The following is a 16,661-nucleotide window of genomic DNA, read 5'->3' as shown; positions in this document are numbered from 1 at the left end:
TTCGCTTTTTGAAAGTTATATCTTCAAAAATATGTGAATATGGAAGTGAAAAACACCCCCTAACATTTAAATAATAAAATGAAATAAAATTACATAAAATGCATAGYGATCCAACATATCATCCTCACAGTCTCATGAGAGCTGTCTTAGTTAGAGAAGAACACAAAAATTAGAAATCGCATGTTAATGATATTTGATATCACTAAGATGTTACAAGTTCCCTTCTACTGTAAATAAATTACTATTCTAAAATATTTTTATATGCTAAATGGAACTACATCTAAGAAATGCAGCTACTTCTATGTTCAGTCTACTAGCTGAATATCTAATAGAGAAGATATCTAACTTGGTGGTTTGACATACTGTAGTTGACCTCAGGTTGACACAGGCAGCCCAAGTCAGTGAAGGAGTAACATAAGCAAGATAAAAGAACTGTGGGAGAGCTACTAAGTTGATTCAGTGGTGGATAAGGGGTGGTGGTATTTTGGCTTGTTCCAGATGATAAACTGGCCAAGGAATGAACATGTGCTGAAACTGATGACTGATTGTATATCACAGGAGAAACTGATATTTGAGACTGTATGAAAGAGTGATGGATGGCTGCATCAGTTGTCAGCAGAGTGTCGTTCAAGATGGTGTCTTTGTTCAGAATCGTAACTCCACTGTATGAAGATGATAAAAATATTGTATCATCCATTTTTGCAGTTCTTGATGGTTCCAAAATAGAAGAGATATTTGCAAAATTTCCATAATCAGTTTCTTCAAAAGACAGAGACATTGTCTCTGTGGTTTGTAAATCCACGAAATGAGTACTAAGAAGATTCACATAAGAACCTTCTTCATTATGCTTGCTAAAGTATCCATCCACCTCCCAATCTGAATGCCCTTTTGAAAGACCTGTTTTTTTAGCTGACGTTAGAACAGCAGAATTGATTATTGCATCATCACTAAGGGTCATTTCTTGTCCTACTACCTGTATAGAGTATCTCAGAATGTTATCAAGATTTTCAATGGCGTCCTGTTCTAAAACAGTTGGATGACTTCTCATTGTTGCTGTTGTTACTAAATTTAAATCTGCTGCATTCCAGAGAGGGATCAGACTCAGAGAAAATGAATCAAGATGATTCTGAAGATTTTGTGGGAGTGGAGGTGTTGAGTAGCTGTTAGGAGTTACATTGACTCTGAGTTTTGAGTCTGAGTGAAGAGAGTGTCTCATTTCCAAAGACAATGTCGTTGTGAGGAAGTCAGAACTCACTGGGCTGTTGTATTTTATGAAAGCATCTGCAGTTATTTGAGCTTTACTTTTTGCATTATCAGTAGTATTTGTTATAGCATTTTTCTCTAGAACACTTTGAGACTCCAGTGATTCATGTGTTCTTGTACTGTTTACCAAAATCTTAACCGATGTATTGATCAAGCAAGCAGTTTGGCTGTCTCTGGAACATGAAGGCTCTGAATGTGTTGAAAGGATTGAATCAAGCTCCTGCCTATTGTTCAGGAAGGTTATGTGGCTTAGGTCACTTAATATATGAGATCCCATTTCTATGTGCAAACTACTGAAGGTCATTGATTTTTTTTTGGAATTTGCAAGTGCCATATCAAAGTGGCTTATCTGTACCTGTACTGAACGTTGACTCAAMGGTCCTTCCAGGGAAGGTAAAGGAAATTCTAAATAAAATTCACCATTGGAAGTTATGATTTGGCTAGTAGAAATGTCCACTGTTGACGRCAGCAGCTGTGATATCGCCTTGTCACTACTTTCTGAAATCCTCAATGAAAGGCCTGAAACAAATAAACTAAATATTTCTCTTTCTGWAATTGGTGTATGGCTTGAGAAGTTCACTTCTTCAACTCTGTGACCTAATATACTAATGGTGGGAGCTGACTCAGAGATATTGTCAAATCTAGTAGGTGCACTAATAGATGGTAGCCGCTCTGTTGGAGAATAAAGCACTTTATTAAATGAGAGCCACCAGCTTTCTGATTGCACCCCAGAAGACACTTCAGACACTTCCTTCAAATGATATGAATCAGTCCAGAAACTTAATGTTAAAGAAGGGGAAACATCTACATAATTTGTTGGAAAATCCAAGTAAATTTGTTCCCAAGAGTTGCCAGCTCCAWTCATGTCCTCTGGTTCTAATGTAGAAAAACTTGACGCTTCATTTTGACTATCATAATTTAATGCATCAAAATTGTTGCCCAGATTTCCATTTCCCACTGTCTCACTTGTATTCTTTTGAACATGTCCTAAAGGTTTTAAATAATGGGGCCAATGATTGCCATTAGATACAATTACACTGTCACTTTTCAAGTATATGTCACTCAAGGACTGTTGATAAATAGGCAGTGTAGTTAAAACATGCTCATATTTCGAGCTTGTCCAGCTTGTTTCTACCAGAAATGCTGGTAGTTCTCTACTGTATCCTAGAACTAAATGGTCATCTGTTAGCTGGACATCAGACATAATTTGTGTATAAGCTTTTTTTATATTTTGGGAAAAAAATGTTGCATCTACATATGCAGTCTCCACAGAGTTCAAATTTGTAATGCCTTCTGAGTGATGCTCCATATTGTCCATAACTCTTGTAAGCTGAAAATCTCTGCTTGCTGCTAAGAAAGAAAAAGATTTCCTATCAACTTTGCCTTCTTCTRTTTCCATGTAAACACTCTGAGACACAGATTCTAGAAACTCTAGTCTACTTTTCTGAAATGATGATTCATCCTCTGTACGTGACAATAACCTAGGAAGAGAATGATGGTTTTCTCCTTGAATGTCAGAGGTGATATCATGGTGAAATACAGTCTCACTCCACCAACTCACAGGTTCAAAGATATTGGTTATATGCATGAAACTGGATGGTCCACTGTTGGAGGACAAATGTCCCAGAGTTTCTTTTCTGTGCTTGTCAGTRGTGCTTCTGCTAATGGAAAAATGGAATGCTGACTCAGACCCAGCRTAATCTAAGCCATCTGCTGAAGTCCATGCTAGCTCTGCAACCACACTTCTGTTTTGAAGAAGAGGAACTACTGCATTCTCAGAATGATCTGTAATAACTTCTTGTGCACCATAAATGTCATGAAATGAACTTCTAGAGTCATCTGTAGGATTTGGTAACTGATTCATCACAGCATTATCTCGATCCATTATTTCTGTAGAATCTTCCAAGGTACCCTTGCCAGTCTCCTCAGAATCAGCTGATGTGGATTCAGATAGAAGAAATACACTGTACGTGTTTTTTCTCTCTGGGTTTTGGTTCTCATTTGCTGAGTTTTTACTGTAATGGAGAGGCCTTTGTTTCACTGGCCAAATAATGGGGGTTGAGATAATTCCTATGGTTTTGACCCCTTCTATCTTAGACTCATGCTGCCCTTGTGGTCGTGAGTGGAAGGATTCTGATGAATTTTTCTTCTTCCTGAAGATAACTCTAGCAGGAAGTTTGAATTCCTGCAGGTCTGTGTGGTGTAAGCCATACAGTTAATGGATTAAAGAAAAGATATTCAACCTAACTCTGTTCTTGGATGTCTACTCTTTGTCTAACAATCAACCTACTGTCTGTGGAAGATCATGCCAGCTGGCTCAGTGGAAGTTTCATTTACTTATACTGTAAATGCTTTTGGCCTACTTTGCTTAGTCTTTCTGCTTTCTGCTGAGAGTTTCAAAGCCAAAGAAAGAATTTGGATCTCCAGATTTTATTCACACTAACATTAATAGGGCATTCAGTTCCTCTTCTAGCTATGAAAATAAGACCTGGGTTTATTGAACTGCTCATGGTGAATACATAGTAAGTAGCTCCAGAAACAGAAACACCTCCCCGGTTTGGGAGGAAATAATCATGATTTTCTTCTTACTCATACAGCTCAGTAAATCCAAGTAGAATGAATACAGATGATTTTTTTTTTTTCGCATTCTGTACTGTATTGACTGAATACCAATACACAAGAAAGGATTTACCAAGAGAAAAAGCATTCCAAGAATTTTAAAATCTACAGTATCAATCGATATGTTAAAAAAATCCAACGTCAATATACTTCTGCGGAGCTCACTGCTAATAAGACCTTTTCTAAAAAGGTTCTTGAGGCTCAAGTGAAAATGTCAAAAAACTAATTGTTTCCATATTACTATTAATGCTTAATAACTATCTTTAACAAAATAATAAATATTTAGTAGTTCCTCACAAAATGATGCTCAGTCTCTGAGAGACAGTGATATCATAAAATTTGAGAAAACCTCAAAAGAAATCCCCATTTTTTTTTTTTTTGGTGCTAATAATAGTCTCATTTACTAGCTTATTTTTTCCCTTAATCTTTCTAGATGAAAAGTAAATGATATCTGATACTGTCAACATTTTCCCTAGTAAAGTCTGATCCAACTCTTCTTGAAATCAGTGGAAAGATTCCTGTTGACTCAGTGGAAGTGCTTTTGCTCCATAAGAATGATTCCACTTGGCTTCTGGAAGTTGCCAGCAGGGAACAGGCAATCCCAGAGTACTACTGCCCTGGCTGCACACACGATAGAGACACGATGCCTAATAATCTACGGTGATAAAACATTTCAAAAACCATGATGCTCCTCAATCTCTTTTTCAAAAATACTTATTGCGTCCTTTGTTCTTTATAGGGGCAAACAGAATTGGTGACCCAAAGTGAATGCCTTTCAGACAAGAACTAGGTAAACAGGATACAAATAACCACTGAGTTTAATTCTGCTCTCATTTCTACCACTCTAATGTGGGCAAGCCTGGTGAAGATACTCCTGATTTTTTTTTCAGTTTAAATGAGATCAGAACTAAGGCATGACTCTTAACATTATGATACTATGGAAAACACACCTTAAAATACAATACATTTGCTCTAGACACAGTACAAGGAAAAATGTAACACAGGATTTCTTACCATTGTTTGGCTTATCGGTTCTATTAGTATCGGGCATGTTAGTGGTGACAATGGGTGGTGTAGGAGTAGTAGCATTTACAGTAGCTGGTAACAAAGATGAGAAAGAGGTGAACTTGAATGAAATATGAATGTTAATGAGGTAAGACAAAATGGGAACTATGCATGACAATGTAAAATAAAACCATCTCCATATAATGCCTTACATGTTAAAAAAGACACACATTTTTTCTGTACAATGTGATGAATGGATATGAACTGAGATCTCAATCCTGCAACTTTACTGTCACTGACTTCACTTGGAGTACTGCCATTAAGGATTGCAAAATCAATTCCTGTACTGCTTTCACAAATCCTAAATCCTATTATATGAGTGTCAGATCCAAACAGCTGTGCAAAGGCCAGAAAATAGATCTCATAAATTCTAAGATACATGCACTTAGAATATTTGCTTCTGAAAAGAACAGTTGTCTCTACTTGGGAAGTGAAAACCAAAAAAATAATGTGAATCTAAAATGCCCATGTAAGGATCTAATTAACTCCACATAATGATGAGAATTACAACTAGACTTGTAAAATGGAATGGATATATTTTGAAAGATTCATGATGAATTTTAGTTATACTATTCCCATCGACGCTAACAGGAGTCATCCCACATAACACTGGAAAACGTTTCCCAGAACTGGCTAGAATGCCTTTTGAATACAGTGTGAGAAACAAAATTGCAAATTCCCCTCACAGCAGACTGGGAGGGTACATATTCCAGAGAAAGAAAACAATCCACAGTTTATGCTACTAATTTTTAAAATAAGGAACTGGAAAATAATTTAATTGTATCCAGTAACTCACAGGGAATGCAAATCCACTAATTTAAAGATTCCTCTTTTTTTTTTCCTGAAAACTCTTTTTATGGTTTCAAGATTGGTGCAGCATAATCTTACAATGTTACAAATCTTTTCAGAATTTGGCCAAAAAACAAACCAGAAAGGGTAAGAAAATGTATTTTAAGCAAGAAATTTTATTTTTTTTTTGCTTTTTGTGAGGTCATTCTGYTTTCTTTTTTGTTGTTGGGGCAGGGAGGAAGGAGCATAGTTCTATTTATCTTTGTTAATTGCTTTCTATTTGTTTTATATAGCAAAATGCAGAATGACTTATTTTTGAATATTTAACATTGTACTTCAATACCCTGTGTGTTTTTAGATATTAACATAACTGTAACAAAAGAGGTCTATATTAGCAAACTTGGCAAAAGGAACAGAATTGGGAAAGACTATGGGAAGTAAGCCAATAGAGACCTACATTCTTTAATCCATTTCAAACATTTCAAAAACACTTTAGTCCTTTGTCCTTAAAAATTTTGCCTTGGAAAGCAATTATTTTTTCTTACCCTATTTTAAATTTTTATAATAGTATACTGCCCAAGACAGTGTTCAATAATAATTATAATAAAATTATAATATTTATATGGATGATATATGGTGCAGGCAATATTGATAACGCCCAGGGAATCCCACTAGTGTACTGAATTCTCACTCTTGTAATCCATGAAGATCAGATGAAGAATCCTGTAAATATAAATTTGTGAGCTAAGTTACAGTTTCCTTTTTGGACGTAAGTATTTGCAATAAGAGTATGAAAATGTGAAAGAAGTTAAACAAATATTGACAGGAAAGACAGCTAGAAACAACATCCGACAATGTTCTTTAGAATTGTTGTCAGTCTGCTTATGGAAAAGCTTGAATATTTTAGTTGAGGGTTAATATTTTGACAAACATTATTTTGGTCAGGTGTTTAAGAAATGTCTTTCTTAATAGAGTGGTCATAAGGAAAACACTGACAGTGTGACTGTACAAAACTCCACACAGATTCCTTCAGTACTTTAAGGCACAAATAGCTTAGCTTAATTTGGTTTGTAGTACTCTAATCTCTGAGTTTGAAAGCTTTAAAGTCAGCTCTCAGCTTAGGATGTATTCATTTTCATTAGGATGTACAATGTGTTTCATTAGGATGGGTTCATTTTCAGGTTTCAGTAAGAGAAAATATCAAGGGGACGAGAGGGAAGAGGTGGAGGCTGCAGGGAACGGGGATTCTCACGACGAAAATGAGCATGACCCCCTGTAATAGRAAAAAAAAGCTGCTTCTCCAAGTTCAGGACTGTATGCTTTGAGAAACAAGTTTTAAGCTTACTTATTTTATCTTCCAACCAACACTGTTAAGGGAGGTATCTTTCAATGAAAGAAAACATTTACTAATATTCAGATCCTAAACAATAGCATACTCGTGATAAAAAAACCAGAAAGCTTTCATCACACTGTAGCTGACAAATAATCTGGCATCCAGACCTTTTTTTACTGGTGCTATTGCACAATGCAGAAACACAAACAAAATAGAGAACACAAACTCATTTCCAGATTAAAGTAAGCCTTCCGTGSTGACAGAAATATACAGACGGATATCTTTTTATGATTTTCATTATTACAACCGTGATGATGACGATGATGATGGTGACTGATCTGCCACTTTCAAACTCACAGAAAAACAGTGACATTTTGCCAAACACTTTGCAGGAAAGGTAGTATGTCAAGAAACAGTAGCATTACCCCAGTGAAAAACACTCATAGTATTTATTGAAGATGTGATGGACTAAGGATTTAAAAAAGGCAAGTTGGAAAGATAGCATTTTTTAGTTGAAGTAATACCTTCTACTGGACAGGTTAATAAAGCTAGAAAAAGAAAGAATAACACTTTTAGGAAAATGAACCTGTTTGTCTGCAAGTGTACCCTTTTTACAGTAGATGTAATGAAAGATATTCTCTCTCCTTTCACACTATGTCATTTCAATAGAAAAAATCTCTCAGAGTTCTTCTGAGAACATAGACAAGCATTTCTAGATGTGGCTGCATTATCTAGAAAAGTCTAGGAAAGCCTAGTATTGAACGATAGTTGTCATATTTACCTAAGGTGTTTCAGTAACAGTATTTGGATTGTATTACGCTTGTTGAGTCTTATGCTTGGAAACTGCTGTTTGACATCAGATTATGAGAACTAGCATTGTACTTTCCCATCAATAAAATATGCTTCAAGATCCTGAGCAAATTTACCTCAGGAACATCTGGGAGAAACATACTAAAGACTATTTGAGATCATTTACTGTCTTGCTAACAAGAGTGCATTTTGCTTTTTATTTTTAATCTAAACCTGAGCTTGTAAATGTTGATTCACAAAGTGTTCTAAGTCTCTCCTCCTCCCCATTTCTTATTTTAATCTCTCCAGTCTCTATCTTCTATCATTCAGCTTGAAAAGGGAGTTTGACATTATTTTGGTACAGCTGCTACTGTGACTGAATGGTTAGYATAGCACATCACTTCACGAGCAAGTTCTGTGCCCATGAATGCTCTATGCAAATGGCAGATGTTGCTCATGCAGGACATTTTTGTAGAATTCAAGCCTCTAAGAAGAGTTGAAGATATTAACTAGCCTTGATTCACATGGCTTGGAAATCTTTAGGATTCACCTATTACTTGCATCATCTGGGATGATATTTCAAGACTTAATGAGTTGTCCCATGTGGTCTTCTTAACATTATTAAATATTAATATTAACGTTAATATGAAATATTTAACATTAAATATTAAATTAGCACCAGTTAGTGCTGCCACTAGTGTTTTATTAACTAACAGCTGCTAGATTTTGCATTTTCATCATAACTTTTTACCTGATAATCTCAAAGTCCTAAGCCTCACAGCAATCAGTTGGAAAAAATCTGGATAATAATTACTTCCTTTATTTACACCTGCTCCTTTTTTATTTGCAGATGTACCTGCTTCCCATCCTGATTAACAGTTTACTACTTAATAGCATAGAAAAATGTGCAGAAGGAAAAGAGTTGGAGAAAGCAATAAAACCAGCAGATTAATTCAGCTTTGAAATTTAGGAGACTCTTTGGAAAATATACTATCAAGGGAATGATCACATTCTTTCCACATATTGCATTAACAGGACACCCACACATCTGATRAGGCTAAGGAATTCCTCTCTTAGCTACTTTTTTATTACAGCTCCTTTAGAAAGAAAAAGTGAATGGAATCAAAACAAAACTAAAGAAAATAAAGGTTTAACAAAGATGAAACTGAAGATGGTGTGGGTTTCTTACCTTGGCAAAGGTTTCCCAGGTTTGCACAACTTGTTGGTTCAATTGTAGAAGAAGGAATTAGGTATGAGCCTTAAAAATAAGAAAGTCAAATAATCAGAGAGGCTTGGCTTCTGAACATAACACTATCATTCCTTAGAATACATTATATCTTGCTGTGACATGATCCTTCTCCTGATTTCTCTCTTGCAAAACTGATACAGCCACTTTGTTTATATTTGATATATTTATTATAGAGTAAGAATAACAATTTATTTAAGAATTGCTCATCAGAATTTTCATTTTTCTGTTTCTGCCAAGCAATAAGAAGAATTAAAATCTCACTGACTTGCAAGTTCCATTCACTTACATCCCCTTCACTGTTTTGGGTTTTTTTTTTTTTTTTTTNTTTTTTTTTTTTTTTTTTTTTTTTTTTTTTTTTTTTGACTCTCCACAGCTTTAGTTTTAATGCTAAACACCCCTTTAAATGATTGTAATTTGTGTATACTTCTTGAAATGCCTATAAATGGAAGGATCAATTGGGCTGTAGAAATTATGAAATCTTTGTGAAATTATTCACGGCTATGGCACCTTGAGGAACTAATTATACTCTGCTGTTGTAGACTGCCCAATGCACAGTTCTGAGGAACGTGCTTTGTGAAAGACACTAAGCAGATAAATAGTGATTAAATTTGCTCCTGTGCCCAAGCCATGGGCATGATTAATATTCTGGCATGCATGATTAATAAACAGATAATGTTATAAGTTTGTATCTCTATTGCATTATTCATAACTACATGCACACACTTGGGTGATTTAGAAACAAACCAGTAGATATAAGAATGTTTAACACAAAAAGAACTCATGAAACTCTATTAATTACACTTTGTACATCTCAGTGGTTCAGCTGCACATACAGCTGCTCCAGTACATTATGTTGAAAATAATGGGGCCATACAGCATGGCATAATCTGAATCAACTGGGACTGTTGCCCTTTTGGCTCTAGTTTCTCCACTTCAAAATCACATTGGTTGAATGAGGTTCTCTCACGAAACATCCTATCCTTCTATAAAAGCAAAGAGCCATCGCCCATCAGCTTGCCAGGATAGCACTGAGTGTGCTTCCTGTGACGCAAGAGCAGAAGAAGCCTGGGGCCTGAATTCAGCAGTCACATCACACCACGGATATTATTACACGCATTGCTGACTAAATATAGGGCAGAATTCAAAATATATAATCCTCTACTGATATTGAAGTGCAGGAGGATTTTATTAATGGTTTAAGAGTTACAGGAAATTTATATGAGGCACTTCCATGGCAAATTTATTTATTTATATAAAAGTAGACTACAGGAAACTTCTTCTAAGTGAATACACTACCTCAGAGGTGATTTTTTTTTCCAAAATTATATTTGCTAAATATTAAATAGTCAATATCAAAACCTGCCATAAATTCTCACTCCTCATGTTTCTTTATCAGTGATAGATAATCTGAAACTTATCTTGGAAGATCTCCAGACCATCATATTTTCTTCAGTAAGCAATAAAAACAGTCATGATTTTAATTGGGTGAACTAAAAAAAATCAATTTTGACATAATGTTTGTATTTATATTCACTCTTAAGTCAGAAGATTGAACTTTCTAAAGAGGAATATTTCCAGACAATATATATATATTTTTTAATTTTAATCAGATTGAATTCCAGCCAGACCAGGCTTTCCTTCAATGAGCACCAAGGAAAGCATAATGATCAGATACTTCTATCAATAGCAGATAAGTATCTCAAATCTGTTCATGTACTTGGCAAAAGTCACCTCATGAAGCCAAGTTATGCGAACAGCAGATAAGGATCTGCTTATCTGCTATGGATACTATGTGCGATATGTATCATTTAGTTGTCTAATACTCAGATATCCACATCTGCACCTGTCACACTAGACATTCTTTGTAGTCAGTGAAGAGAAAAAGGCACTCAGATAGCATAAGCCACCTGATTTAACCAAGACATCTTTTCCCATGTAAGATTAACTGACCTTTGGAAAAGCCTTTTTCACTCTACTAATCTTAAAGACCACTGGGAGTAACTAGCTCCGCATTAGATCCCTATCCTTCAGCTGCCTAAGGACAGACAGATCCCATTCCAAGTTAAATTCGATGGTGAAACTAAGGACTCTRCCAGCCATTGGGAATGAAAAACTTGAATGAAGTGCAAATGAAGTAAATGCTGTGATTACAGTCATGATCAGATACGCATGCAAGTTAGCCTTAAACTGAGAGGTCATACTCTGCTACATGTGTAACCATTGCAAACTCCAAAATCCATTCAAAAAGCTGATTAAAAACCAATCAGTTTGTCTGCACTGAGCTCTGTGCTGATGGGGTTATGCTGCCATCACTACCCAAGCTGCYCCTTTTAAAGTTACTTTGGGTATGTAGGCTGTGAATACTGCAGTGTACATATATCTTCAAATACAAGCAGTACTAAGGAACAGCAATAAAAACAAAATTCTGTCAAGTCTTCCAGAATCACCCCACCATGACTGCACAGCTGTAAAAACATGAGTCTAAGGAATAAACGATGAGAAGGTAAAACTATGAAAAGATTATCTGGAACAATTTGTCAGTATTTTAAAAGTAAAGGGCTACTTCTAAGGGCTTTGTCTAAAAAAACAGGAAAATAATAGTCGTTGAAAAATGTAAGCGTGGTTCAAACACAAGTATGTTGAATTCACCACCAAATGGTACTTTTTTTCTTTTAAGTTACATGCAGTTCCTGGGAAAAGCATTATAGGAACAGAGTGAATAGCTCTTTTCTAAATAAAGCCTTCCTTTGCAGYTAAATGAAGCCCAATCACTGAACATAATCTCACCACTCTCAGTTGTTTATACATGGTTGATACTCTGACTCATCAACTTTCATGTTAAAGKTTGGTTACAATGAAGGCATTTATTCAGGATGATGAAGAGAAGAAAAATCTAACAATTTACTCTGTTGGATTGGTAAAAGTTTCTGAAATGGTATTGCACCCAGTATTTTTGGTTAGGAAGAGACTTTTGACATCACAMAAAAAAATCTATGTTGTAGTTAAACAAAAAGAGATATTATTTCTATGAATATAGCTACAATATGATATTGCTCCACAGGACTATATATTGCTTAACATTTAATACAATGGAAAGATAATATACTTCCTTTAGAGTCAGATGAGAAGACTGCATTTACATGTCTTGCCTGACTGTTATTAAGAGTGTTGCGGCAGTCTTGATGACTTACAATGTAAAAAAAGTAAGATTTCCTGGGAAATTAAGTACTTTCTGCTGGGTCAGTTCATATGGATAGAAAAGCAACTTTCGAATTCAGAAAGTCCTTATCAGTTATGATTAATATTTACATTAGTCTACTTTTTTTTGTCCTAGTAGGTGGGTTAAGGCATCCAGTTGCTCATGCTTAATACAAGTATTGCTCAAATCTTTCATGAGTGACATGCCAAGAGCTGTCCCAGTCAGTCCAGTTGTGAATGAAGATCTTACTGTTTGCTTTTAAACTAAACTAAAACTAAAACAAATATTCTTAGCCACCTTATTGCCCCATAAGCCATTGAATTTAACAACTAGCAGGCCCTAATCATGCTAGCTTCCCTTTAAGCTAAGGGTTCCCAGAACTCTGACGGATGCTCTGTGAGGAGAGGTTTGCATTTAAACTATGTTTTACAAAATACTAAGGTGTTGGAGAAGCAAGAAGGCAAAATGGGAGAGGATGACATTAGATTCTGACAGATTTCATATGGTTCAGAGAGAACAAGGATTTGTAATTGCTTACTGTTTTTGCTGTTTAACAACTGCATATTCGAGAGGGGCTCAAACTCTCTGAAAGTGAGTCCTGCAGTAGTAGATTTTCACTGACATCATATGTGCATGGAATAGGCTACTACCAGGTTTTCTACTATTCATTTTAAAATTATTCAAATATATCTAAAGTTTTATCTAAGAAAATTATTATTTTTTTTAAAGGCTGGTCTAATCTGCCAAAAATGTTTTGATTTTGATTAGAAAATAACTTCATAGAAAAAATAATTCTGGAGCACTTTTGGGAATCAACAAGAGTCTGAATAATGGAATGAGAACAGATTGGACTATGTATTAGAATTTATCTTCTAGAGTTTTCTACAGGAAGAAAGACCTTCAATAATTAACAATTTCAAGAAGGGCTGAAAATGTGTCAATGGGAAGATAAAAAAGATTTTGATCTAAAACTCTTCCTTCCTATCTGCCTCTCCTAATTTAATCTTTCCTCATATTTTTATGTCATGTGCACATTATTGTTTTGCAACTACTTTTATCAGCTCTTTGTGTACAGAGCAAAATGCTCAGAGGTGCTCCTTAATCAAAGGGCCAAAGGCTGGGTACAAAACCATTCACTCAATGATTAGTTCAAATAAAATTTTTCTCTCCAGACCACTGTAGAGTAGCTTGAGGTTAGCAGGAACTTTCTTGTGACCCTCATTTCATATGGGTAGAATGCTAATAAACAAACTTTTTAGGAAGAACTTTTATTTTAAATTACTTGCAGCCAGCAATTCAAAAAAATCAAGGRATTTGTTTTTCCTTCAAGGAATTTCCTTCAACATAATCCTCTTYCAAAGCATTTATGTATGGTGAGAGCTGAGCTTAAGTCTAAGAAAGGTACCTTTTACTAGCTCTTATATTTTCAGTACAATGCAGAAGTGTGGGCTGAAAATAAGCAGAAAAGATTTGGCAAGACATACTCACCACAACTCAAATTGTTTTCGGCTTTCAGTGCTGAAGTTGGAATACTCCAGAATTCATTTTCCCAGTCGACAATGTTTCCTTTCACATCACAGCTGAGGTTGGCCAGCGCTTGCGCATTCATGGTGAAATTCCAAAGGCGGAAGTTGTAAATGTCCCCATTTAGAGAGCTTATTTCGTTGCTGTTAGAACCCAGCACCAGTCTCCCATTTCCAGGAATTACTTTGCCAAAGATACCTGGACAGTATATTGTATGATAGACTGTTTTKGCATAGACACCTATACTACCAGAGAAGCTATCCCCTACAAGGCAGAGCTGTTTAAATGTTCCTGTGAAAAACTCTGCGTTTCGGGGCAGCGCATTCTCAAGTATGCATTCAGTGCCTGACATAAACAGAAAATGGCCTTTTGTGGTCTTCCCGAAGCTGAAGGATTCTGCTGACAAGGCATTACTGTAGGAGAAAATCTTCCAGTCATCATTGTCATCGCTGCTGCCCTTGGTTGCTTCAAAGCAGAGTGTGAACTGGCTAAGCTCTGGGATTGAGACAGTATCTGCCACAGACACCGTGTCCACATCRGGAACCTGGGGAATGATGACTTTCTGATTCCTCAGAGACACGGCAACTAGAACGAAGAACAGATAAAAATCATTTTTTAAAAAATAATCATCAGAAAGATAAAGGCAAACTGCCAAAAGTTGAGTGACAAGAACTAAGTATCTTTATATCTAACATTCATCAGGCGGCTTTTATCACTGTAATAAACCAATAGCACACACTGAGAGGAATTTACCTTGGGAATGCATCCAACTTTTTTATGAATAGCATGGACATGCTATTGCTACGTTGCAATATGCATATGCAACGTATATGCTACATTGTTCTACATACATACATGCATAGCTAAAATTCTTGAACGTTCTTGAACGAGCATTGTTAGGAAATATTACCAAATTAGGAAATAAATTCCAAATCTCACTTTATTCAACATTACATTTATAAAATTACTATTCACTCATTGGTTAAAGCTGCATTAGGTACTGCAGTAAATTAGCTATTTGGAAAATATAATTTGACTTTTATGATTTGACTTTTATGATTTTCCTTACTTGCCTGCATGACTGCCTTACACCAATGAAGTTCATGCCCTACATCTTTTAAATATTGCAATAGAAGAAAGTCTCAATTACATTCCTTGGCAAACTGAAGCCTTTTGTTCCTGAGGCTAATGGGATTCTGCAAAGCACTAGGCATCTTTTCATTTCATCCCCAGAAGCCTTCTGTTGAATACTGCAATCATGTATTCTCAAATACTTATATCCAAGCTGTTCACAATTTGCATGTTTGGGATTTTGCACAAGCATCTAGAAATGACTACACTTTTTGCAAATATGCATTGCTGTAAAAGTATTTGTGCATGGGCAGAATTTATTCCATTCCTAATTATTTGCTATTCTAATATTTACTAGCAAAAGTGACAGTTACCAAACATAGAAAACAGCTTCACGTGAATTTCTCCATAGTTCTCTCTCCATATTAATGGTATTAAGAGGTATAGTGAAACAAAATCCTGTCTAAAATGACAAAGTCTCTGCAGACCTTGGCTTTGCTTCAGGCTCCATGATTCTTTAGCAGACTTCATCTCCAACAAACATCTGCTTCCTCTCTCATATTCTTGAAGTGAGAACATTGGAACAGAAACTTTTTTTTTCCTTTTTTTCCTAGGCCTGAAGAATAACTGCCGCAGTAAATTCCTGGTCTCCAYTGTGATATTTAAGTGATAACACAGCATATATAAGATTTGATGTACCTGCTCTCTTCTTAGAATGAAATAACACCCTCTCYCAAATCTGAAAGGGTGAGATAGATACATAAGAGAATGGGGTCTGTCATGACATGTTTAGAAAAAGCATAAATATGTGCATTATAATGGTTCCACATATTCTGTGGTATCATGTTTTCCTTGTGATAATTGTCTGCAAAGACTTTGTGCTCCATACTACCAYATTTGGACACACACAAGGAAATAATTAGTCTATTATATAACAGAATAACATAAAGCATTGCAAACCCAGCAGTTGGAGAATGTGAGAGAAGAGAGGGAAATACTGGGCTTTCATAGTTACTGGATTTACTTCACAGAGTTTTTCCTTTCTCAAGGGCAAAAGTATGTTGTAATAATTTTATAAATAGAGGATGCGTTAAACTTTCCACTGAAAATAAAGGCATTTTTCATGGGTTAATTATACTGTAAGGTTTTTTATGTAACATGGAAGATGACCCAAAATGTGCCAGAAGGATATCCAAGATTCAAGAGCTGAAAAAGAAGAAAGCTTGTTCAAACAAGCACCATGCAGCCTGCCTTAGGGTGGTCAGGAAGGTTATGGAACACCTGGTTATATTTAAACAGTCCAAGAAGAGAAGCAAACAATGAGATTATTGCTCTAATTATTAACAAGCCCACTAAGTCTGCAGCACTCCTCTAACAGATGTAAACCTCAAACCTTCCCCATGCATTAGAAGGACAAAACCGATGAGTATTTTGCATATGTGCAGAAAACCAAATCCTGCCATTGATATTAAAAGCAGATTTCTATCCTAATTATTGTTATACAGCAGTCATCATTCTGATGAATATCAGATGTTAGCATTTTAGAAACTGATTGCTCCCTAAGGGAGGCTATCCATATATCCATGGTACGTTCGTCCAAGTGATTAGACTATACAGTCAGGATTACGTTAAGCTGTTTCAATTAGGAAGATAACCAAACTATAACAAACAAGGCTTCTTTTGGACACACAGCTATTTCTTCATGAAAAATGTACAAAAGTATTGGCAGCCTGGATGCAGTAGGAGCAACCAGCAACAGG

General features: G+C 35.7%; 1 protein-coding gene across 1 annotated transcript in view; it reads right to left on the bottom strand.

Annotated features, from left to right (window-relative positions):
- The window catches only part of ADGRG6 (adhesion G protein-coupled receptor G6), a 109,328-nt gene that overhangs the window by 48,087 nt on the left and 44,580 nt on the right, over positions 1-16,661 (bottom strand). The window contains exons 4-6 of the mRNA XM_026039197.1: positions 13,795-14,415; positions 9,048-9,116; positions 4,897-4,980 (exon numbers count right to left, since the gene is read on the bottom strand). Coding sequence (XP_025894982.1) covers positions 4,897-4,980; positions 9,048-9,116; positions 13,795-14,415 — 774 coding nt within the window. The remainder of the gene's footprint in view (positions 1-4,896; positions 4,981-9,047; positions 9,117-13,794; positions 14,416-16,661) is intronic.

Source organism: Nothoprocta perdicaria, unplaced genomic scaffold, assembly GCF_003342845.1.
Source record: "Nothoprocta perdicaria isolate Ctin4 unplaced genomic scaffold, notPer1 scaffold_221, whole genome shotgun sequence".
Classification (NCBI taxonomy): domain Eukaryota; kingdom Metazoa; phylum Chordata; class Aves; order Tinamiformes; family Tinamidae; genus Nothoprocta; species Nothoprocta perdicaria.
Note: the sequence above shows the minus strand (reverse complement) of the source record. Positions and strands in the feature narration are given on the sequence as shown.